The sequence below is a fragment of the Brassica oleracea genome, chromosome C4 (genome assembly GCF_000695525.1).
Source record: "Brassica oleracea var. oleracea cultivar TO1000 chromosome C4, BOL, whole genome shotgun sequence".
Taxonomy (NCBI): Eukaryota; Viridiplantae; Streptophyta; class Magnoliopsida; order Brassicales; family Brassicaceae; genus Brassica; species Brassica oleracea.
The window spans coordinates 49,799,061-49,821,950 of record NC_027751.1 but is presented as its reverse complement, the minus strand read 5'-3'; the positions used below and the strand labels follow the sequence as shown (position 1 = coordinate 49,821,950).

At 39.8% G+C, this 22,890-nt stretch overlaps 6 protein-coding genes across 7 annotated transcripts; 4 read left to right on the top strand and 2 right to left on the bottom strand.

Annotated features, from left to right (window-relative positions):
- Nucleotides 1-3,947: 3,947 nt before the first annotated feature.
- LOC106339147 lies at nt 3,948-5,171 on the bottom strand. Its single transcript, XM_013777951.1, has 3 exons — nt 5,165-5,171; nt 4,153-5,081; nt 3,948-4,070 (listed from the first exon to the last, which is right to left on the bottom strand). The coding sequence occupies exons 1-3, from the start codon at nt 5,169-5,171 to the stop codon at nt 3,948-3,950; spliced, it is 1,059 nt and encodes a 352-aa protein (XP_013633405.1).
- Nucleotides 5,172-6,427: 1,256 nt separating this feature from the next.
- Nucleotides 6,428-11,405, top strand: LOC106342612. Of its 2 annotated transcripts, none has more exons than XM_013781599.1 (19): nt 6,428-7,325; nt 7,396-7,464; nt 7,552-7,756; nt 7,862-7,901; nt 8,087-8,215; nt 8,337-8,402; nt 8,511-8,592; nt 8,668-8,727; nt 8,828-8,880; nt 8,959-9,125; nt 9,361-9,544; nt 9,639-9,696; nt 9,780-9,836; nt 9,917-10,162; nt 10,321-10,382; nt 10,468-10,524; nt 10,613-10,706; nt 10,790-10,930; nt 11,078-11,405. In XM_013781599.1, the coding sequence occupies exons 1-19, from the start codon at nt 6,822-6,824 to the stop codon at nt 11,180-11,182; spliced, it is 2,379 nt and encodes a 792-aa protein (XP_013637053.1). In that variant the 5' UTR covers nt 6,428-6,821; the 3' UTR covers nt 11,183-11,405. The 2 variants fall into 2 exon arrangements, with proteins under 2 accessions (XP_013637053.1, XP_013637052.1); XM_013781598.1 differs by having other exon boundaries at nt 7,862-7,919; nt 8,090-8,215.
- Nucleotides 11,406-12,150: 745 nt separating this feature from the next.
- On the top strand, nt 12,151-14,850 carry LOC106342767 (arginine biosynthesis bifunctional protein ArgJ, chloroplastic). Its single transcript, XM_013781791.1, has 14 exons — nt 12,151-12,302; nt 12,424-12,543; nt 12,617-12,814; nt 12,901-12,945; nt 13,073-13,123; nt 13,190-13,258; nt 13,334-13,392; nt 13,495-13,645; nt 13,721-13,807; nt 13,872-13,994; nt 14,060-14,122; nt 14,198-14,275; nt 14,357-14,502; nt 14,573-14,850. The coding sequence occupies exons 1-14, from the start codon at nt 12,237-12,239 to the stop codon at nt 14,724-14,726; spliced, it is 1,410 nt and encodes a 469-aa protein (XP_013637245.1). The 5' UTR covers nt 12,151-12,236; the 3' UTR covers nt 14,727-14,850.
- Nucleotides 14,786-16,402, bottom strand: LOC106342768 (chromatin modification-related protein EAF7-like). The gene is made up of 3 exons (XM_013781792.1): nt 15,983-16,402; nt 15,632-15,889; nt 14,786-15,324 (listed from the first exon to the last, which is right to left on the bottom strand). The coding sequence occupies exons 2-3, from the start codon at nt 15,872-15,874 to the stop codon at nt 15,004-15,006; spliced, it is 564 nt and encodes a 187-aa protein (XP_013637246.1). The 5' UTR covers nt 15,875-15,889; nt 15,983-16,402; the 3' UTR covers nt 14,786-15,003.
- Nucleotides 16,403-18,540: 2,138 nt separating this feature from the next.
- LOC106339146 lies at nt 18,541-19,597 on the top strand. The gene is made up of 3 exons (XM_013777949.1): nt 18,541-18,624; nt 18,744-19,513; nt 19,588-19,597. The coding sequence occupies exons 1-3, from the start codon at nt 18,541-18,543 to the stop codon at nt 19,595-19,597; spliced, it is 864 nt and encodes a 287-aa protein (XP_013633403.1).
- A 209-nt stretch (nt 19,598-19,806) lies between these two features.
- On the top strand, nt 19,807-21,690 carry LOC106340125 (uncharacterized isomerase BH0283-like). Its single transcript, XM_013778986.1, has 6 exons — nt 19,807-19,930; nt 20,016-20,210; nt 20,590-20,898; nt 21,028-21,189; nt 21,290-21,373; nt 21,479-21,690. Exons 1-6 carry the CDS (start codon nt 19,892-19,894, stop codon nt 21,584-21,586), a joined length of 897 nt encoding a protein of 298 aa, XP_013634440.1. The 5' UTR covers nt 19,807-19,891; the 3' UTR covers nt 21,587-21,690.
- The last annotated feature ends 1,200 nt before the right edge of the window (nt 21,691-22,890 follow it).

Sequence of the window (22,890 nt, the reverse complement as noted above, 5' to 3'; positions counted from 1 at the left end):
CAATCATGCTACTAGTTTTCTTCATGGGAAGACTTATTTGTGCATTTGCTATGATGTGGCAGGAACCTTATATGCTGTTGAATGGAAGTTTGGATACGCACGGGACGTTTGTGGTTAGAGAAGGTGTGATTAGGTGGTGAACCATAAGTCACATTTGCAAAAGAGTTGTGGTCAGGTTGTACACAACGGAGGGAAGCGACAAAAGACCGTGGTCAGGAGGCTGTGGTAAGGTGTTGGTTGTGTGCTACTTGAAGGTGTTGCTAGGTGGTGAACCCTAAGTCAAGCAGTGTAGACCTTAGAGCTAATACTGTCTGAAACCTAAAAAATCTTGCTACTAGTTTTTTTCATGTAAAGAAGTACTTGCTAAAGTTGGATCAGGTACTTTGCGAAAAGGTTTTACTGATACCTTTCTTCATGGGAAGACTTATTTGTGTAATTGGTATGAGCTAGTCGAATGTGGCAAGAACCTTATATGCTGTTGAATGGAAGTTTGCATTCGCTAGGGAGGTTTGTGGTTAGAGAACGTGTGGCTAGGTGGTGAACCCTAAGTCATCGGTGCGTATGTTTGTGGTTATGAAGTTGTGTTCAGGTTGTACAAGAGTGAGGGATGCGAGAAATACCGTGGTCAGGAGGTTGTGGTTATGTGTTGGTTGCTTGGTACTTTGAAGATATGTGGTTATGAAAGTTGTGGTCAGGTTGTACTCAACGAAGGGATGCGAGGAAGACCGTGGAAAGGAGTTTGTGGTTAGTTATTGGTTGTGCGGTTCTTGATGTTGGAGTCTAAATTTTGTGGTTAGGTGTTAGTGAAGGATCAATGTGTTTTTGGATTATAAAGACAAAGGTAGAAATAAAACATAGGTTAATTAATTACCAAAAGCTCCAACAAAAAGTCTAGTTAGGTGACATTAGGTTACATAATAAAGAAATCTCCATAATAAGTCCTAGCCGGAATAGTACAAGTCTGAGACTTAGCATAGTAGGACACATTAGTAGAACACAGAAAAAGGTGCCTCCTGAAGCAAAAAAGGAAAGTTGTGGTGAGAAGACTACTGAGGGGTAGTGGCGTGGTAAGCTGGTAGCACGATGGTTTTATACGCTACCATTGCGTATTTTTGTTGGAACTTGTCGACATTGTCATATGTGATCCCGCTCATGTGTGGATATGGGTCACCATAAACATGCAGCTCCATAAACTTCATGCAAACTGGGCCGCAGCCACCAGACCTGATGTTTTGATATGTGCCCAGTTTGCGCTGATATGTGAAAGGTGAAAGATCACAGGAGTTGTTCTTTGCCACATAGCGTATAAGATAGGAGAGCATCTGCAGAATGGGCTTGAGGAAACCTAGAACAACGTCCTCGTTGTTGAGATCAGGTAGTGAATCAAGAACTTCGACATGTCCAGCAACGAGGTTGATAGCTAGCCCCACCCAGTGCCTATGGGCCCAGATCATGGGAGTGTAGACCTTGTGAACTTCTTTCATCCATGTTTGACAAGGGAGCAAGATCAGTTTTGTTAGTCGAGAGTCCCACCGAATCTTGTCTTTTTTATTGCAGCTTGGAATTGGCGATCTTTGGACTGCATCAACGAAGTCAAGGTGGGCGGTGTAAATGAGGCATTCTCCATAAGGAGCACATCCTTGTGACGGACGCCGAGCGTGTTCATTAGCACAACCATGTGCTGTAGGAAACAACGGTCATTGTTAATAACTATAGAGGTACGTACCAGCGAGTCTGGAGAATGGAATGAGTGAGAAAAGGGGAGATGGAGAATCATGATATTAATAACTATAGAGGTACGTACCAGCGAGTATGTCCATTGGGAGGGAGTGGCTAGCTGGAGAAGGAACCGGTTGTCAAAATCTAGTTTTGAAGGTGTAACGTGGAACCTGACTGAGAAATACCAGAACCATATTAGTAGAGTAGGAAAAAGTGTGTTCAGAGGAAGGAAATGGCGTTGTACTTACACATTTTTTTTTTATGACAATGTTTTTGAGAATATGTCCCAGAGATCGTTTGGCGGAGGTGTGATAAGAAGATAATGAGGAAAATCAGGGCGGTTGATGAATGCTTCGGCGTGGGCTTTTTCATCGTCAGACGGAGAATGATGTGTATTTTTTTTGGCCGGTGATGAGTCACTGAGCTCGCAAACATCAAGGTATCTCGTCTGTGCCTGCAATATAAGCTCGAGGAAGAGGGAGCAAGTATGAGAAGCAATACATTGAGTTCAGAGGAAAAGGGAGGAAGTTTGAGAAGCAATACTTTGAGTTCGTCGACGACCCTGCGTACTGTCTTGTCCGGTGAGGAATCACTGAGTTCTCCTGGCCCGTGATCTATCTTTTGTTCCTGCAGCAAGTAAATAAGTGAGTTAGATCACAAATGACGATAGTTATTAGAAGACAACCAACAAAGGAAAGTGACATTTACTTCATCGATCAGACGCCTGGGTGTTTGCGAGAACGTACTGGTAGACCCTTTAAGAACTGCAGTTGCAGCGAAAGCGTTGGGCGTGGAGCATTGGGTAGAAAACCCAGCGGGCTTGTTGGGTTAGCTGGTGGGTGCCGTAGTGTCAGTAGGTGTGGGGGTAAATAGTGGTAGAGGGGTGTATGGAAGGGCTGAGGAATCATAGACCGGTGGGGCGGTATCAGGTTCTGTTAATGTTAGACTGTGAGCAGGCGACGATTGGGAGGTTGGTTGGTTAAGAGGGGTAGCGTCAAACTGTGGTAAAGTAGCTATTGGAGCAAACTGTTGTGAATGACTTACTTGAGGGGAGAGAGCGGCGTGAGGAGGGGGCCGGTAGGTGGGAGAGATGGGCGTATTGAACACATGGTCAGATAGAGTAATCATAGGTGAGCTGGGCAGGCCTGAGTCGTTGGCTGGAAAGACATGTTTAGATGAGTGATAGTTTGGAGAGGGGTGGCCTAGGGAGATAGTGTGCTCAGTAGAATTATGGTCAGGTGATGAAGGGCTCTCCGTTCGGTGGTTTGGAGATTTGGTGTTAAGAGAGTCGTGGGCAAGAGAGTTGAGATGAGGTAATTGGTTGGCAGGAGAGTGGTGGTTCGGAGAGCAGTGGTTAGGAGAACGGTTTTGGGGTGAGTTCGTGTCAGGAGAGTGGTGGTTAGGAGAGCAATGGTTAGGAGAGCGGCGGTGAGGGGAGTTCTGGTCACAAGATTGATGGTCATTGGCGTGTTGGTTAGGGGAGTTGTGGACAAGGGAGTGTTGATGAGAGGAGTTGTGGTCAAGAGAGTTGTGGTGCGAGAGGTCGTGGTCGGGACCTCCGAGATTGTTGAAATCACTTCGTCGAGAAGAAAGATGTGCTGCCCGGTATTGACTGAGAATAAGAGATTAAGAACCCACAAAACAACCATCCGTCGTCTGAAAATAACAAACATCATAATAAGATTATATAATAATTTTTGTAGTTAGCTATGTGGTTATGCATAAGGAATTGTTACCTGGTTGAGCTGACTTTTCTTAGAGTTTGGAGAAACATGTTGGTCGTGATCGGGCAGATCATTGTTCTGCGGTGTCATAGGTGCGCTCCTGCGACGATGCTTGACAACAAACTGTGGAAATAAAGAACCAGCTCTGCTCCTTTTTCGTTTGCGATTTAACTTTTCCTTAAGACGCTCGTTGGATGCTCCCAACTTTGCGGCAGTTGCTTCCAACATGGTTAGTTTGCCTTCCATCACGGTGGCATTGGCTTCCAATGTGATGACTCTGGCTTCCAACAACTCGTTGGTAGGCCCGGGGGTTGAAGTCGAGGCAGCTTGCAAGCGTGTAATGGGCCTTTGTTCTGTATTGCTCTAGTCTTTTTCCTTTGTTCTGTATCGCTCTTTTCTTTTCCTCGGAACAGTGTGTTTCTTGTGTACTGGTTCTTCTGGTATTGGAGTAAACGTGAATAGAGGCTTCAAGCAATCTCCTCCGGGCCACATAGTTTTAGAAAATCAGTGGTTGTTGGCTTTCAGCTGCTCCATGTATGTCACCTTATCATATGTCTTCTCATTGGACCATAACCCCCACATTGGTTGTGGTCCCCTCACGAGTGGGATAAGTGGTGTCACAAGCAGCTGCAGTAAACAGAACACATAAGTAACGCTTGCTAACTAAGAAAGAAAAGAAAAAATATGACGGAGGAGAGCTACATCTTACAGTGGGATTATCTTCAACTTGTAAAACTGAGTCTAGTTCAATCGAAGGATGGTTTGGTAGATTAGGCTGAGTGAGGTCCATTATTGTCTGCTCATTTTGAGGAGCAGGGATCTTCGACTGCAACATAAGTATGGCTTTGAAAGCGAGTAACTGCAGCGCTAGTGGGAACCCGGTGAGACGAAATGATTCTTGTTTGAGTTTCAGACGTAGCAAATCAACTGGGTTGTCAACGGGCTTGCCTTTGTTGAACTTAGGTGGTCTCATGCAGCGTATAGTGTGCACGAAAGATTCACGCCCCCAGGGGAATTCGAGGAAAGTATCAACGTCCTCCAGCATCTGAACGTACCTAAGCGTTGGGCGGTGAGTCTGTTGGGAGGTTATCAACATTCCATCAACAATGATGATGAGGGCAAGGGGGATCTTTCTCCACTCATCCATTTGCGTGTCGTTCTCAAGCTCGTCAGCTAAGTCTGCAATGGTGATGTTGTTGTACTTGCCAACAATCTGCTCCCATAACAGATCTTTCTGTGCCCCCTTCTGCTTGTTTGCGCCTTTGCGGTTGTGGTCAGGAGCTTCGTAACCCTCTGGTAAACCTCCACAATTAAGGCCAGTTATGGTCCCAAACTCTTCAAGGCTGAATCTAAGGGGGTCTTTACCAAACACAGACCAGAGCGTGTATTCTTGATTGCAGAGCAACTGACGGGACATAAGGCTGTGTATAAGCTTCCATGAAACTGGAATTTGACGAGTGGGGAGATCAAACAGCTTTCCTAAAGAAGACTCTCCAATCTTACGAAACGCTGGAGAATCGCGAAGAACATGTCGGAGGAAAGCTAGAATGTTCGGCCTAGAGTAGATATTCAGACGGTGTCGGGGGAATTTATCAGTTGCGAAAAGCCTCTTGGGGAGACGGAGATCTACTGCGTTTTCTGCAAAGTAATAAACAAGATGTCAAAAATTAGGGTTTGTTACATACAGACAGAATCAAGTGGTTTAAGAAGCGGGATCTAACCTTCCATTTGGATTTTATCTGTGAATCGGTAGAGGCGCAGCTGTCCAGTTTTTCGAGGCTTGGATACAGAGATCGCTCACGATGGAAACGCGAAACCCAAATACAGATTCATAGAACAGAAGAGCAATGGAAGAGACGTGGGTTCCGAAAGTCGATTAGGGTCCAATTTCAGGTTTTGATTTCTGGATCTAGAAACAATCGGGAGAGAAAGAAATTAGGGTTCATCTCACCGGCGATGAATTTGTGAAGAAACAGGAAGAGATAAGTTCTATTGTAAAAAGTTAAAAAGTTATCGATTTTGTAGAAAGATAAAAATCAGATTTCGATTTTGGTTAGGAATCTCTTTGGTTAGTTGGGTTGGGTAACAAGTTTGGTTAGTAGGATGAGATGTCTAGTTAGTTGAAGATGTCAGTTGGTTGAGGGTTATCTTAGTAAAACTAACATGATAAAGTGTGCTCAATAAACAATGTGTCCTTTAATGATATTATAAACTCAACTTGTGTCTCTGAGGGTAAATATTTCAAGTAAAGAGATTAGGTACAAGGTGTAATAATGAAAACTCCCATGTTCTAAAACGCGCCGCCTAGGACCGTAAACTCGCCGGAAAAGCGTAATCCGACCATCAAGCGTGGCGAATTTCGTCAATTTGGTGAAAAAATCGGATCTCTGAAAAATCTTAAGTTATTATTCATTTCGGCCTTTGAATCGACAAATATACATATGATTTGTAAAGTTTACATGAAAACATAAAAAAATGAAGAAAATTGATCTATAGCTCATCAAAATGGGAGAGCCGTCGAGCTTATAATTGCAGAAAACCTAAAGTGTAAAGAAGAAGATGATATATAAATGACAGAATTACCCTTCATTTAACGTAAACATTAAAAATCGTATAATATTGCCTTTTTCCAGTATCGAACCCTAGTTTATCTCCTGCTTAAAAGAAGTCTCAACCATTACACTAAGTAAACTTCGATGTATTTCACTACAACTATATACTATATAACCAAAAGAAATCGCCGATTAATTCCTACAAAATTCTGATTTCTTCATTCGGCGCTAGGCTTAAGCCGAGCGCACGCGTAACGCCCAGGCAGTTTCTATTTTTTTTTTTAATTTTGATTATTTTTTTCTTATTTTGTCGTCTAATTAAAAAAAAGTAAAAGAAGATTTTACCTAATAAAAAAAAAATCCAGTAGTTTTTCTGTTTCTCTCTCTCTCCTAAAGCTTTGAAAAGTAAATTTGTGGACCGCTAAGAAAGAAAGCTTTTAGTTATTATTTTTTTTTTTCTGGTTCGTTGCCGCCTTGCACGTTCCTTCTACTTCCTTCTCTCTCCCTCCCATCTTATCTCCTAGCCGTAACCCTAACCCTAATTTTCCCTCCTCCTTCTTCCCCTTTCGAGTTCCGTACCGTCATCTTCAGATCTTATAGATCCGCAAACTTTCGATTTCCAAAGCTATTGCCCTCTCCCCTCGTCCGATTCATCGCTCCTTATCCTGGTTTCTTCGTTTCCGGAAACGAAATTGATCATTGAATCCGTCTCCTCATCGGATAGCTTCGAGTTTTACAGATTTGGATACGTGATTCTAGTGGAATCGTGCTTGGTCTCAGATCTAATCATTATTCTCCATTGGATGCAATCTTTGGGTATTGAGTCATGGGAGAAGAAGAAGGAGCAGTTTCTCTGGAAGGAGCCGTGCTGAAAAGGGAGCGACTTTGCGTCCAAGGAGAAGAAGAGTCTCCCAACAAGAAACAAGCCAAGGAGCCTTCCAACGACGACGTCGTATCGGAGATTTCGAACCCCGTCTCTTCTCCCGTGGAAAACACCTCCCGGTTCCACCCGGTTAAATCCGGTTCTGGTGAGGACTTTGGGTCCGAAGAGACTGTGAGCGACGAAGAACAACCGTCGGAGCAGTTTGTGCTGGAGATTCCGAAGCATCTTAGCTCCACGGGAGTCACGAGGATCACGTTTAAGTTGAGTAAACAAAAGAAGGAGTTTGATGGTTTGCCTGCGGTTAAGGATGATCATGCATGGGATCCGAAGTTGCCGAAGAAGAAGGTTGTTGCTTCTACTAGCAGCTACCCGTCTAATGTGAAGAAGCTTTTGGCGACGGGTATGCTCGACGGTGCTCCGGTCAAGTATATTTCACTCCCGCGAGTGGTAAAAGTCTCAAACTTTTAGACATTTTTTTCTTCATCTTCGCTGATTTGTAACTTTGATTTGCAATCAGAGAGAGCTTCAGGGGGTAATCCATTCCGGTGGCTACTTGTGTGGCTGTACCAATTGCAATTTCTCCAAAGTGAGTTTTTTTTTTCTCTACGCGATTATTATTAGGCTTCTTGTTTCTATGATTAGTTGTAACATAGTGTTGTACTTTGTTATGCAGCAAAGGGTTCTAAGTGCGTATGAGTTTGAGCTGCACGCTGGTGCGAAAACTAAGCATCCTAATAATCATATATTTCTGGAGAACGGAAGGGCGGTTTATAGCATAGTTCAAGAGCTGAAGACTGCTCCTCACTGTGTTTTCGAGGATGTGATAAGGAATGTAGCTGGTTCTGCTCTGTGTGAGGAGGGCTTACAAGCTTGGAAAGGTGATGGCCAGGTGTCTAGATTGTTGATTTTACTTTTGCAATCATGATGATAAGTTTCTAAAGTAGAGAAGTGCTGAGCCTGATCTGTTTTCTTTTTTCTTGCAGCAAGTTTCCAACAGAGTATTTCTGACAGGAACCGTATCATCGAACATTCCCCTGTCAGGTACTATCAGCTTTACTACTTGTTTGTATTGGGGAATTTATTTTAGAATTGATAGTTAGTGATACTTGGATCCTGTAGTGACGTGCGTGTTCTGTTTTAATGTATTTTGGTTAATGTAAACCTACCATTTTGCGTTGCTGTCTATAAGCTATTCGTGTTGAAAACTGCAGTTATAATGGTCAATCTCATGATGAAAGTCAGAGCCTTACTCCATACTCTCTGGAAAATCATTATTATCGAGAGAAAACATATGAAACAGACGCGTTATATGAGCCGAAACGGATAGCAAAGAAGAAGTATGTTTCTCAGCAAAATTTTCATTTACATTGAATTACTATTAATCTAGGTGCCAGTTATGGTCCTTAAGGACAAGTATCTAAGGAGATGTTGAAATTGATTTGGTCGCTAATACTGTAGGATTACTTCTCATGTATCTGGTACGGGTTGCCATAAGAAAGTTACCGAAGGAAGCAATAGAAAAAGGTTTGTGTTGTTTTCTTTATCATCCTCAATTCTTGTGTTTTCTGTTAGCATTTAATTCTATAAATACAATTCGACATTAATGAAAAAGATACAATACTGTGTTTACAGGGACAATGATTTACACCGGTTGGTGTTTATGCCCAATGGGTTACCTGACGGGACTGAATTGGCCTACTATGTGAAAACGCAGGTTCGTTATTTATGACAAATGGAATATTTTCACTGACATTCAGTTCAGCTTAGTTAACAATTGCTTTCTCTATAGAAACTACTAGCGGGTTACAAGCAAGGAAATGGTATAGTATGTAGCTGCTGCAACAGAGAGGTAAGTAATGGATCTAGTGGTTATGTGGACCGTGTCCACCGGACTCAGTTTGAACTTCATAGATAGTTTTACTAATTTGTTATGAATTTCTGTACAACAGATTAGTCCTTCGCAATTCGAAGCACATGCTGGAATGGCTGGTAGACGACAACCGTAAGTTTTATCCAATAATTATGTTACTTTTCCCTAATTGTTGGAATGCGTATCTGAAGTGCTTGTATCCTTCTGCAGCTATCGTCATATCTTTATCTCTTCCGGACTGTCTTTGCATGATATAGCCTTGTCGTTGGCAAATGGACAAATCATCACAACCGGTGACAGTGATGACATGTGTTCTATATGTGGGGATGGTGGAGATTTGCTGCTTTGTGCTGGGTGCCCTCAAGCATTCCATACTGGTAAGATATTGACGGAGTATATTACTCTTGCTCGTTTACTCTTTTATATTACTGAAAGTTGCTAAAGCACCGCTTTCAAAATGATTTCCTTAATCATGGAGCATATGGAAGTTTAAACTAGCTCTCATAAAGCATTTTCTTTTGAGATTAGATACATTGATTTTAATTCAGTTTAGATATCAGTTCTCGTGTTATTCTCTGCTTCTGATCCTTCATTTTTTCTTTTCATGTGCAGCTTGTTTAAAATTTCAGTCTATGCCTGAAGGTACATGGTACTGTTCGAGCTGCAGTGATGGATCTGTATCTAGTAAAAAGGCTACTGCTAATGGTCCTTCTGGGAACTCTAAGCCTATACTAATAAGACTGTCTAGAGTCGTTAAAGCTCCAGAAAGCGAAATTGGAGGCTGCGTGTTCTGCAGGTTTGTTGCATACCACCTATACGTTCCTTTATATATGTTGTGCTTTTGTGGTCTTTGCTGCTTACGGTTTTCACTTTCTTTTTATTGTTGATAGGTCCCATGATTTTAGCATCGGAAGATTTGATGAAAGGACTGTCATTCTATGTGACCAGGTGCTCTCTTGATCTCTTTTTATTCAAACTCTTCCCATTACCAGTTTAGCCTTTTCTAACAGTGCTCTTCATTTCTTTTGAAGTGTGAGAAAGAGTACCATGTTGGTTGTCTGAGAGAGAATGGGCTCTGTGATTTAAAAGTAAGTTATGTAAGGCTGTCTTCTTCTGGATTGTGCTTACGAGATGCAACTTTTCTCAACCTCTTTCCTTTATGCTGTAGGAAATACCGCAAGAGAAATGGTTCTGCTGTAACGGCTGCAGCAGGATTCACACGGCAGTTCAGAGTTCTGTTTCATGTGGGCCACAAACTATTCCTGGACCTTTGTCAGACATGATACGCAGAAAGGACAGAGAAAAAGGAATAATTACGGAGGATGGGGATACAGTCGAATGGAGGATACTTAGTGGAAAAAGTCGGTACCCAGAGCATCTGCCTTTACTTTCACGAGCGGCTGTTATCTTCAGGGTATGTCTTGACTTCAGATGTGTTCCAATTATCTTGTGTTATTACTTGTTAGAGATGTGCTCTCAGGCTATATACCTGGTCAATTTCTCGCTTCATATTTGAACTTGATAAACGTAGAACAAACATGTTACCTAATTCTTGTCTTTCTAATCTTCTAGGAATGTTTTGATCCCATTGTTGCGAAGTCTGGTCGTGATCTCATTCCTGTCATGGTGTATGGGTAAGTTATGACGTGATAAACTCTGATACAGCATCTATGTTTGTCAGTAGCTGATTTTCTTGTCATTTTTATGACCTACTTGCAGGAGAAATATATCAGGTCAGGAGTTTGGAGGAATGTACTGTTTGGTCCTGATTGTAAAGTATGTTTCCTTCTGTTTATTTCTTTTTTTTTTCCTCTTACTTCTATGTTTCCTTTGCTAATTGCTTTGTTTCATGATGTGCATGTAGTTCTCTTGTTGTGTCTGCTGCGCTGCTGAGAATTTTTGGTCAGCAAGTTGCTGAACTTCCTATGGTAGCCACAAGCAGAGAGTACCAAGGAAGGGTAAAGCTTATGTTCAACCCATTTGTCTCCTTTGTTTTGATATATGGATTTAAAAAACTTGTTATTGTGAAAATGGTATGTAGGGCTACTTCCAAGGGCTGTTTGCTTGTGTGGAGAATCTTCTTTCTTCTCTAAATGTTGAGAACCTGGTGCTTCCAGCAGCTGAAGAAGCCGAGTCTATATGGACAAATAAGTTTGGCTTTACAAAGATGACTGAGCAGCAAGTAAGTGAAACTTTTCGATTTCGGATCATTACCTATTAGGTTTGTGGAGTGATGTTTCGTTTAGAATGTTAGTAATTTAAGAGAATCAGGCATATGTACGTTTGGTTTAGCAAGTACTAATATGGTAACTACAATGGTGTTTTGCAGTTGCAGAGTTACCAAAAGGAAGTGCAGCTTACAGTCTTCAAAGGAACCTCAATGCTGGAGAAGAAAGTACCAAAGAGTTTATCAGAATCAACAACTCTCATCTGATCTTCAAAGAGATTCGTCTGGATTTTATTGTTCGATCTTTCCTCTTCTTTTATTTTTTTTTTTGGTGATCTGCCCTTATGTGTAGGGCTTTTGATTTCTTTCTGTAATGTTTTGAAAATAGATTGTAGGTTGACAAAGGAGTTCTCAGAACAGTTCCAGGATTGTAAAAAGACCATAGAAAACAAAAAAATAAATAAATAGAACGGTCATATGGATTTGTAGACTTGTAGAAATATTTCAGTCATGTTAAGAGATTATTTTTTTGTGGAAATGTGATGTGAGATTTTGATGATAGAAATTTGTGCCTTTTAGACCCATTTGCCAGTTTCCCGTTTTGTGATAATGAATCTGGAGATTATTGAGCTTCAGTGCCTTTGGATGTATGTGTTGTGCTAATCATCGTCTTTGTGTTGGGTATATTCCCTCTTCGTTACTACTTTGGCAAGCCTCGGAATATATGGCCGTTTCTCTGAGTTGTGGATTGCTTTAAGGACTGTCTGGATGGCGCTATAAATTGTTTAAAATGGTTCTATGAAATGAAAATGGTTCTTCTTCAGACCTTTTTTTTTTTGTCATCTGTAGATTATATTAAACATAAAAACAACAATTCTTACAAATCAGAGCCGGCAAGGAATACATTCCTTCCAGAACCATAAGCTGGCGAGGTAACATGTACCACCCGGAGCCAAAAGATGGATACAACACAAACCCATTAAAAACTAACAAAGACACGAAGTCAAAAGGCAGATGAGTAAAACAGAACTTCAGGAGATGAGTGTTCCACCTAGCGCTCAAAAGACGAGTTTACCGAAATAGAATTTTAACTTATGTTTTCTGAGACGGCCTATAGCATAATTAATTTGAATTTTAACTCTCGTTTAATCTGAATTTTAAGCCAGCCGATGACAAAATATATAAATAAATAAATGAGACAAAACGGCGTTTGGTCTCTAGGGTTTAAGGTTTAATTTTCAGACAAAAAAAGGTACAAAGTAGAATTCAAATCAAAATCTTAGAGCTTCCTCATTGGCGATTGTTCTCAAGAAAGAAGAAGATGATGAATTCGTGTTACCATACTCACTTCTCCTCCCTCAAGCTTCCCCATTTCTTCACCCCAAAGGTCTCTTCTTTCACTCTCCATCTCTTTCAAGGATTACCTTTACTCTCTGCGTGTGATTGGTCACCTATTTAAGAATAAAAGTTTTGACACTTTTTAAAGTTTTTTCCTTTCAATGTCTCAGAGCTTTGTGGCGTCTCCTCGTAGAGAATTAAGAGTATTCTCAGTAACAACCACCATGGAAGACGCGTCCGGTAACATTTCAGCGGCTCCAATTTCTCTACCTGAAGGCTCGTGGAAACAGGTAGAGACACCTTCTTCTTGAGTCTCTTAAAAGTTTGAAAGATTGAATCTTTTTTTGTTGTTTGTTTGTTTAGGTAGCTGGTGGAGTTACAGCTGCCAAAGGGTTTAAAGCTGCTGGCATGTACGCTGGGTTACGAGCTTCAGGGAAGAAGCCTGATCTTGCTCTTGTCACCTGTGATGTCGACGCTGTTGCTGCAGGGGTGTTTACAATGAATGTGGTTGCTGCTGCTCCTGTAGTTTACTGCAAGAAGGTTCTTGAGACTTCCAATACGGTAAATCATCTAGACTTAGATCCAAATCATGTTGTGCTTATGAGCTTTTGATTCAGTAAGTTTTTGCCTTTTTTGGAATCTTTCAGGCGCGTGCTGTGTTGATCAATGCTGGTCAAGCCAATGCTGCTACGGTAAGATAGTTTTCAATAAGTAGAGATCTCTTGCTATGTTGTTAAAGAGTTAATATGATTGTGAAGTAGTCTGAACTTTTTATAGTTATATGTATTAAAGATTGAGATTATTCCTTTTTTTTATCAGGGTGATGCTGGTTACCAAGATATGTTAGATTGTGTTGGTTCTCTTGCCACGGTATGTCTCTGTGTCTTTTCATCCCATGTCTCCTTCAAACCCTCATATCTTTCAACATTGCTGCAGCTACTTAAAGTGAATCCAGAGGAAGTGCTTATTGAATCAACTGGGGTTATTGGTCACAGGATTAAAAAGGTACAAACACAAGTGTTTTAGTAACTTCGCATCACTTGTGTTTCTCACCGTTACTATCTCAATACCGATTTGCAGAAAGAGCTTCTCGAAGCACTTCCATCGCTAGTCAACTCGATGTCAGACTCTGTTGAACAGTAATCTTCTTGTCTCCTTCAGCTCTTAAGTCACACAGTCTTCACTTTCTTTTTCAAGCAAATGTACATCCTCTTAAACCAAATCAATTTTTTGATATACAGGGCAGATTCTGCTGCTATAGCAATCACGACAACGGATCTTGTAAGCAAGAGTGTGGCAGTTGAATCACAGGTTGGAGGAACCACAATTCGAGTTGGGGGTATGGCAAAAGGCTCCGGGATGATCCATCCAAACATGGCAACTATGCTAGGTGTATGTTCTTTAGCTATTGGTCACAATCCCACATAGTCGTTCAGATACACACACATTGATGTTTGTCTTTCACAGGTTATCACAACGGACGCTCTTGTCGAAAGTGATATCTGGAGAAAGATGGTAAAGGTTGCAGTAAACAGAAGTTTCAACCAGATCACTGTAAGTTTACACATTTCAATCATTCGTTTCCAGGCTCTGGTTAATGACAAGTATGGTCTTATAGGTAGATGGTGACACGAGTACTAACGACACGGTCATTGCTTTGGCGAGCGGACTATCTGGATCACCTTTTATATCTTCTTTGAACTGTAAGGAAGCTGTGCAGCTTCAGGCATGCCTTGATGCGGTATGTATGTTCTCTACTATCTTTCTAACAGTTGTTCATAAGCTGGACTTAACATGGAACTTTAGGTGATGCAAGGACTTGCCAAATCAATAGCTTGGGATGGTGAAGGCGCAACCTGTCTCATTGAGGTTAGTGAAAGAACCGTTTTCTTCCCAACTCTCTGATTGAATACAGGCCTTAACGTGTAAACACAAAATCACCAGGTGACAGTAAAAGGAACAGAGACTGAAGCTGAAGCAGCGAAGATTGCACGTTCGGTGGCTTCTTCTTCACTTGTCAAAGTATGAGATTTAGAATTAGACATACATGAATGATAATGTTTCTAACTAATAGTAAACGTCTGCCATTGATGGTTGTGGCAGGCAGCTGTTTATGGGAGAGATCCGAACTGGGGACGCATAGCTGCAGCTGCTGGCTACGCTGGGGTTCCTTTCCAGATGGATAAGCTTAGGATCTCACTCGGCGAGTTCTCACTCATGGAGAGTGGTCAACCTCTTCCTTTTGACAGGTTTATTATCTTAAACTCTTTTTATCTCTCAATGGCTAAAGGTTCTTACACAAATGTTATATATACACAGGGATGGAGCTAGTAGCTACCTCAAGAAAGCTGGTGAGGTTCATGGAACTGTTACAATCGATTTATCAGTAGGTGAAGGTGCAGCCATCGGAAAGGCGTGGGGGTGTGATCTTAGCTATGACTATGTTAAGATCAATGCCGAGTATACCTCCTGAAACCTAGAGTCACAGTTTCATGTACTATTGCTGTGTTTTGATCTCAATTTATAAACTCATTTTGCTTCAAATAAGACGATGTCAGTTCAATAACAAGGTTCAAAAAATTTCAATAGAAGCTTCACAATAATGTTTTGGATTAAACCATTACTCATAAGAAAGCTGTTACCATAAACACACACAGACACAAAGTGATTATTTATTAAACAAAGAGGGAGCCAAGTCAAGCTCATAGATGTGATGAAGATCTGCTTTGATTATTAGAAGGCGATGCGAGTCAAGAAGATGCTGCAACTATAGGCATCTGAGTAACCCAATCAAAATTCTCGCAACTGTGTTGTTTGCGAGAAGCTTGCTTCTTGTTCTTGCCACTACGAGAGGAAGAGCTGTCTTTGTTCTTCTGTCCTTTCTTTCCGGTCTTCCTGTGGCTATCTTTGCTCTTTGGTTTCTGCTGCTGCGGCTTCTTGTGTCTTGTGTGGGAGGCTATAGAGGGAGGAGGATCATACACGTCGTCCGCCCATGAAACACTCGTCTTCCTCAGTGACAAGCCATGCTTCTCCCGGCTGCCTTTTGTGGCAGGGATGAGAACAACCGGTGTCTGTTGACAATTAAACAAACAGGTGAGAAAAGGAGACAATACACAGCCTCTTGGAGACAATCTTCAATCAAACGTTTTCTCATTTGCTAACAAGTGAACCACATATGGGAAATTTCAATGTCCAACGAGCCTAGACAAAACAAATGATACACAACTTGTAACTTGGCAATAGAACATGAAGACCAACTCATGTCTAGAAAATAATAACCTTGCACACAAACAAAGAACAAATCCAAGACCAGGGACAGTAAAATCTAAGAACATGAAAAGATGTTCACCTATTGAGCTAACATAGGCTGTGACTTACAGTAGTAGTAAGGTTCTCATCATTCTCTTCATCATCTGAAGACTTGAGAGGTAAAGACTCTAAAGCTAATTCATCATCCCCAGTTTGGTTTATATAACCAGTTTCATCTCCATCAGACTCCTGAGATTCATCAGATCCAGCATGCGAAGAAAGCTTAGAGCCATTAGAGCACTGCGTGGGACTCGAAGCCGAGATCTCAAAGTCAGCACCTTTAAAATCCAACTTACCACAAACAGAGCTCATATCCAACTATAGTAACTGCACACCAACCAAGTCCAAAAAGTTATTACCATGAGTAAATCATCTTCACATCACAAAACAATAGATTCACAGAGACGACAAAGTTCATACCTTTATGGACCAACGCCAAAAAAGAAGTGAGAAACTAACTTTTTTCTTGGTGAAGGCTAAACGGAGCTTAGAATCGAAAACGTTAACTAAGATTACCACGCCAACGATTGGAAGACAAACCAGAACGATAAGGAGTCAACGAAGGAGTCAAAAGGAGGAGAAGCTTAGAGGGCACCGAAGGCATTATTATCTTATGCTCTTCGAAACCCTATAACCCAACGTAAAAAGCCCTAATTCTCTAATTTCGATTCAATTAGACGCAGAGATCTCAGAAACTTTGATTCAGAAAGAAAGAGAGAGAGGGACGACTCTCCAAACAGACAGATATGATACAAAACGAGCTGCGAAACCCTAAGATCGGATCATGGAAACGAAAAATAATCAAAGGACGTGAGGAGGAAGAAGAAGAAGCTAATTTGAGAAGACGACGACGAAGAAGAAACGGTGATGATTGATGTGGCCGCGTACGTTAGCTGAAATCAGGACCGTACACGTGTCCCCTGCTTTAAGACTTTTCTTTATGGGCCTTGATATTTTTAGTATTTGCTTTTGGAAGCCCGTTATGCTCTAATGGGCCGATAATAAATAATTTGCTATATAATAAACTACCTAATCAAGCCCGTATGTTCGGTCGATCCCAGCTATATGTAAACTGGTTACAGATTCAAATCTCAACCATCAGGCATAGGTGTCTTCCCCTGATTAATATTTTTTTTTAGCTCGATCTTTGCTGCAAGTAATATTCCAGAGTATATTCTTCTTTGAATATCACAAAATATTTATAACACGTTTATAACCAACAACAATTCAGTGGGGTATGATATCCATAATTAATGTGATCTTCTTTGGCAACTAATATATTGATATCATTTCATTATTATTACTTATCACCAGAATTATTTAAGATCTTGTCTGATTTGCTAACGTGTTCGCATGTGTTTGTTTTCCACGTGTATCTCGCGACATGAGAATATCGACTATTCCTACCTAATTCCAAAATAGTTTTTTTTTTTTAACTTAATTTGCATTTGTATTTTCTAAAAATGTATATCCTGTATCAGTTCGTGAAGTACTACACGAGGTAGTACATACGTGTGTCATGAATATGGGCTTGGTTGAAGTTCGTATGCTGTGATGTTTGTGGGCTTGTTAAGCTTGGAGAAGAAGCAATATGTTTATTGTAAGATTTACATTAAGTGTAATGGATATTACTTGAAGAGAAAAAGCCAAGAGAGTTATTCATTGGGAGAAAAAAGAAAGTTGCTTAAGTTGTTTTTGGAATAACTTGGAGAGTAAATTTTGGTTATGTATACATGGAAGACGTGCCTCTATGATGAGAGTTGTCTCTGAAAAAAAGAAAAAAAGAAAAAAAGTCGAGAGATCATTGTTTGGTGCTTGTGTGATCAAGCCTTTGGTGACACTGCTCTGTGATAGGTGCTGACGTAGTTGGTGAAGTACTTCCGAGGAGTTGGAAGATTGAAGTCTAGATTCAGGGAGAGTTTAGCTCGGGATCGGGAAGATTCTGATAAACAAAAGTCTAGGCTCTAGGGTGAGTTTTAGCTTAGGATTGGGGTAATCCTAAAGGATTCTTGTAATAGAAAAGATTGGTGTAAGACTTTCTTGTTCTAGTGAATTCAAAAAGAGAAAAACTTGTTTCTTGTTTATTTCTGCATTTTACTCTGGCCTCATTGCATTAACGAGTGGTATCAGAGCGGGTTGAGATATTAAAAGGCGAGGACAGAACTGATTCAAGAACAAGGAAACAATTTTTTAATTTGAATTGATGGAGACATATCAACAAAGGATGTCTATAACAAGACTACCTCATCCTGATTCATCCAATTATGGATATTGGAAGGTTCGTATGCAAGCTTTTATCAGTGGTCTTGATGAGGATTGTTGGAGCTCTATTAAAGCTGGTTGGAGTCATCCGGTGATGCTTAATGATGAGAAGGTTGAAGTTCTTAAGCTAAGAGATCAGTGGACTGCTTTAGAGAAGAGGGCTTCAAGTTGCAACTCTAAGGCAAAGACAGCGATTTAAAATGCTATTGATGCAAGCTATTTCAAGTTGATTTCTCAATGTGCTTTAGCTCAGAAGGCATGGAAGACATTTGAGAATATGTTTGAAGGTACTACAAGTGTCAAACGTACCAAGCTGGATATGTTAGCATCAAGGTTTGAGAATCTGAGGATGGATGAAGAGGAAACCGTGGCTCAGTTTAGTGCTAAGTTGTGTGACATTTTGAATGAATGTTTTGCACTTGGAAAGCAGTACAAGGACAAGAAGCTGGTGAAGAAGCTGAAGAGATCGTTGCCTTCCAAGTTTGAGCCAAAGATCTCTGCTGTAGAAAAAGCTCACAATCTGGATGAGATGGCTTTTGATGAGTTTGTTGGGATTCTTCAAGCTTTTGAGCTGAGCAAATCATATGAAAAAGGGGAGAAGAAGAAAGAAGATCCATATGAAATTGCTTTAAAGGGTTCAACTTCTGAAGATCCTTTAGCGATGCTGTCAAGAAACTTTGCTAGCTATATGAAGTAAAGAGAGGACAAGATAAAGAATGGAAGAAGAAGTGATTTGGGAAGATCATCATCAAAGGTACAATGCTACGAGTGCAATGGATTTGGGCATGTTTGGAAGGAGTGTGCGAATTTACTGAAGCAAAAGAAGAGGGACGACAAGAATGATACTAATGATGATTCAGATGATGGTGAGAAGCTAAATAACTTTGTGACGTTCACAACTTTTGTGCATGGTTCCAAGACAGAATCTGCGGCGGGATCTGCCTCAGCGTCTGTGTCAGGGTCTTCATGTGGAGGTGATGATGATGCTGGAAGTGAAGATGATGATGGTGAAAGCTTTGATCTTGCTGGAAATTATGAAAAGTTGTATGAGCATTGGCTCAAGCTGGTTGAGACAAACTCATATTTGGCTAAGGAGAAAGCCAAGCTAGAAGCTCAAGTTGCTGAAGCACTTAAGTATGCTTCAGAGAAAGAAGAAGAAGCACGAGAGGCTGTTGCTCAACTTACAGAGACTCAGAAGGGTTTGAGGATGCTGAATAATGGGACGGATCAGCTAGATCAACTTCTCAGTATTGGGCAAAGTGATAGATGCGGCCTTGTATATCAAGGAGAATGTTCTAAGGCTGAAGGTGTTTTTGTATCAGCAGGAAAAACTAAGGATGTAGCTACGTCTGCTACAAAGCCAGAAGTTAAGATGTCTGCAGAGAATGCTACAAATGGAAAGACTGCAGTGAAGCCTGCAACTGATGTGAAGAATGTGACGGCTACGCGTACTGCTACGGCAACTGCTACGGCGACTACTCCAGAGAGAGTTTCTGGATTGAAGAGTGGATCTCAACAAAGGTTTCGGCCTGTTTGTCATCACTGTGGTGTTGTTGGACACATTAGGCCAATGTGTTTTAAGTTATTGAAGGAGAAGAATCAGATGGAGCAAGCTTATGGTATGAGGTATCATGGACCTATATGTTATTCTTGTGGAGTTCAAGGGCATATGCGGCGTGGTTGTGTCAAGTCTGTTCAAGGAGCTAATCATGGAGAAAAACTTTTATCTTGTTTATTTCTGAAAATGATGTATTATTGGAAAGCTATATATGAAAAATATCTAATTTAAAAAAAGATTTTAATAATTTTTGTAACTTGTTAAAGATGTCGATTGATATTTTGGCAAAAATAAAATAAAAATATTTTCAAGTGGGTAGAGGTTGAGTTAAAGTTGTAAATGAATACTCCAGTATCGGTCTTACGAGTAAGATTTTACGGCTGGTTCTCTCAAGATTTCCTTTTATATTTTAATTAAAAGATAATGGTTCCACGGCTGCGTTTTTTTGCGTAGTATAAATAAGTCAACACTGAGAGATGTAGAATACCAAAAGAGCAAAAATAAAAGATATGGCCATCACCATGAATAAGCCTGTGAACTACTTTATGGTAACTATATCTTGCTGTTTTTAATAATGTAGTTTATTACCTTCTCTTTTAGCCGATCAATATTGATGAAATGTTACAAGAACAGGTTGATGCATTCACCGAGTCGGCTTTCAAAGGGAACGCAGCAGCAGTGTGCATTCTTGAAGAGGATCATGAGAGAGACGACTCATGGCTTCAGTCTCTAGCCGCTGAGTTTAATGTTTCTGAAACTTGTTTTGTGACTCCTATTTCTGGTCACAATGGTCGCTTCCGCCTCCGGTGGTTTACCCCTTCACTCGAGGTATGGCAACTTTGACTTCATTTCTTTTGTGATTGATATAATTTTACTTCATTTCAAACCATTTCTAGACTTTATTCAATAAAAATACTAACAATATATTTAAAAAGAAATGGTATAATTTTTAAAATTAATAGTTTCAAGCTGTATATGTTTTACTTTTAAAAAATGGCAGGCGATAAATTTAGAAATTATAATTAAAATAAAAGTTTAGGTCCTAATTTATACATTTATTCAAAATAATTTTTTTTAAAAAAATAATGTTTTGATTCGACTGCTCCAATTGCACGTGATAAAGACCGGCTTGTCCTAATCGTTGGATTAATTTGTAATTATGATAAATATACTAGGGGTTAATTAAAACTCGTTCATTAATTTGTAGATGGATCTTTGTGGTCATGGAACTTTGGCATCTGCTTATAGCCTCTTCTCAAACGGTTTGGTTGATTCAGACAAAGTCGAGTTTGTAACACAATCGGGTATACTTACAACCAAGCGGGTTCCAGATACATCAGTGAAAGGAGGATCTTTCTTGGTCGAAATGAACTTCCCTGTGATCCCAACTTGTGAGTTATACAACTCAAGTGACATCAAGTCCATGTTTTCCAAAGCCTTGAACGGAGCTACCATTGTTGACGTCCGAGGAACCACGAAGTCCACAACTGATAAATTTGTCTCCGAAAAAATCGTTGTATGCGTTATTAAGAAAAAAAAACATTTTCCATATAATTTTGAGAAACACCTTCAAAATACACTAAAATAAATGTATTTTTGCTGTCATATCCAAAACCAACGATTATCTTTATCCATTTGGTTACAGGTTGAGCTTCCATCTTGGGAAGCTGTCACTGAACTAAAGCCAGACATGGATGAAATTTCAAAATGTCCAGGAAAATTGATCATTGTTACAGCTGCTGCTCCTGAAGGATCTGTGTATGATTTTTGTAGTCGGTTCTTTTCTCCCAGATTAGGAGTGGATGAGGTTTAAAATTCTCATCATTTTACTTCTGTAGGCTCAAACAAAACACCAAAAGTTAGTTTATAACTTAACATATTTTTGTTTGGCTCTATGTTTCTTTCAGGACCCTGTATGTGGAAGTGCACATTGTCCATTAGCACATTACTGGAGCCTCAAGATGAACAAGTGTGATTTCTTCGCTTACTCGGTGATTCATTTCTCTCTCACTCTCTCGCTCTCTCAAACTTAGTAATGTTTTGAAAGGTAAGAAGGAACAAAGAGTTTAACTCAATCAAATAAATTTTGTTCTCAGGCTTCACGTAGGAGTGGATCACTGAAGGTTCGCTACGACAAGGAGAAGCAGAGAGTTTTTCTCACTGGAAAAGCTGTGACTGTGATGAAAGGCTCTATTCTAGCGTAATCTTGATTTCACAAGTCAAGATTCGGACATACGGAAGCACAAGTTTATCAAATTGTCTCAATAAATGATGAAATCATATCTATGATCATCTTCTTTATCCATAATAAACAAATAGGCTCACATGAAATGTATTCATATATTTTCTGTGTTCATGTTGGATTAGTGAACGTGCATGTAATGCTCATTAGTCAATAATCAAAATAAGTTTGTGTTTCATTCATAGTTTCTAAATACTTGTGAAGCACGTGAATATTAAATATGGGCGTAGCTGAAAGTCAGATACGGTAGGCCCTGTTCTAAAAATCGGCCGTCTGGATGCTACGCGTCCCTATTCCGCCCCACCAAATCGGTTAAAAAAATTAGATATTCGATTTTCTCCGCCTAGACCGCTTAAATGACCGCCTAGCCGCTTAGGCGGCCGCCTAACCGCCTAGGCGGCCGCCTAATAATATTTTTTTTTATTTTTAATAATATTTTTTTTTATTTATTTGATCTAAAATTTTATAAATATCATTTATATTCATAATTTTGATGAAAATTACACTATATTAAGGTTATATTCTATTTGTGTGTTTTATACAATCTTAAACATGGAAATGTATTAATGTTATACACAATTAAAGATTAACATGTTTTATAACATAGTAAACAATATAAAAATTCCGGCTCGCATAATTTCCGATTAATCCTCGATTTTCTTATTAGGCGTTAGGCCCAACCCGACCGTCCGACTAGCGCCTGGCGCGTTCCCGAACAGGGGGCAGGGCTAACAATAATAGAGAACTAACCTGCACCGTGTATACACAATATCACAACGGTCCAGATCGATCTAGCTTCCCTCTCCCCGTTCTCTCATTTCAGTGAATTTTTTTTTCTTTTTCTAAATGACTTGCAGATAATGTATCAGTGATCTCCTTACCTTTAGTCTTTACTTCCATAGTCTTGTCATGTTGTCAGTGACGTGCATAGAGTATGAGGGGCCTGAGGCAAAAATAATTCATTTAAAATTTTCATTTTTGAAAAAATGTTTACAAAGATTTTTTTTAATATTTTAATATTTTTATTAACTAGTACCAATACTATAAATGTCAAATAACTGAATTTATTAATTCCTATTTATTTAGATGATTAAAAATAACTAATTATAAATAAAAAATTCAAATTTTAATTTTTAATATATTCCAAATGATAAAATCTATTATTTAAAAACATAAGTAATAAAAATAGCAATATTAATTTAATAACTAAATTTTAAATAAGTCGACAGATAGGAAAATTGACATTTTATTTGGGATTTTAAAGTT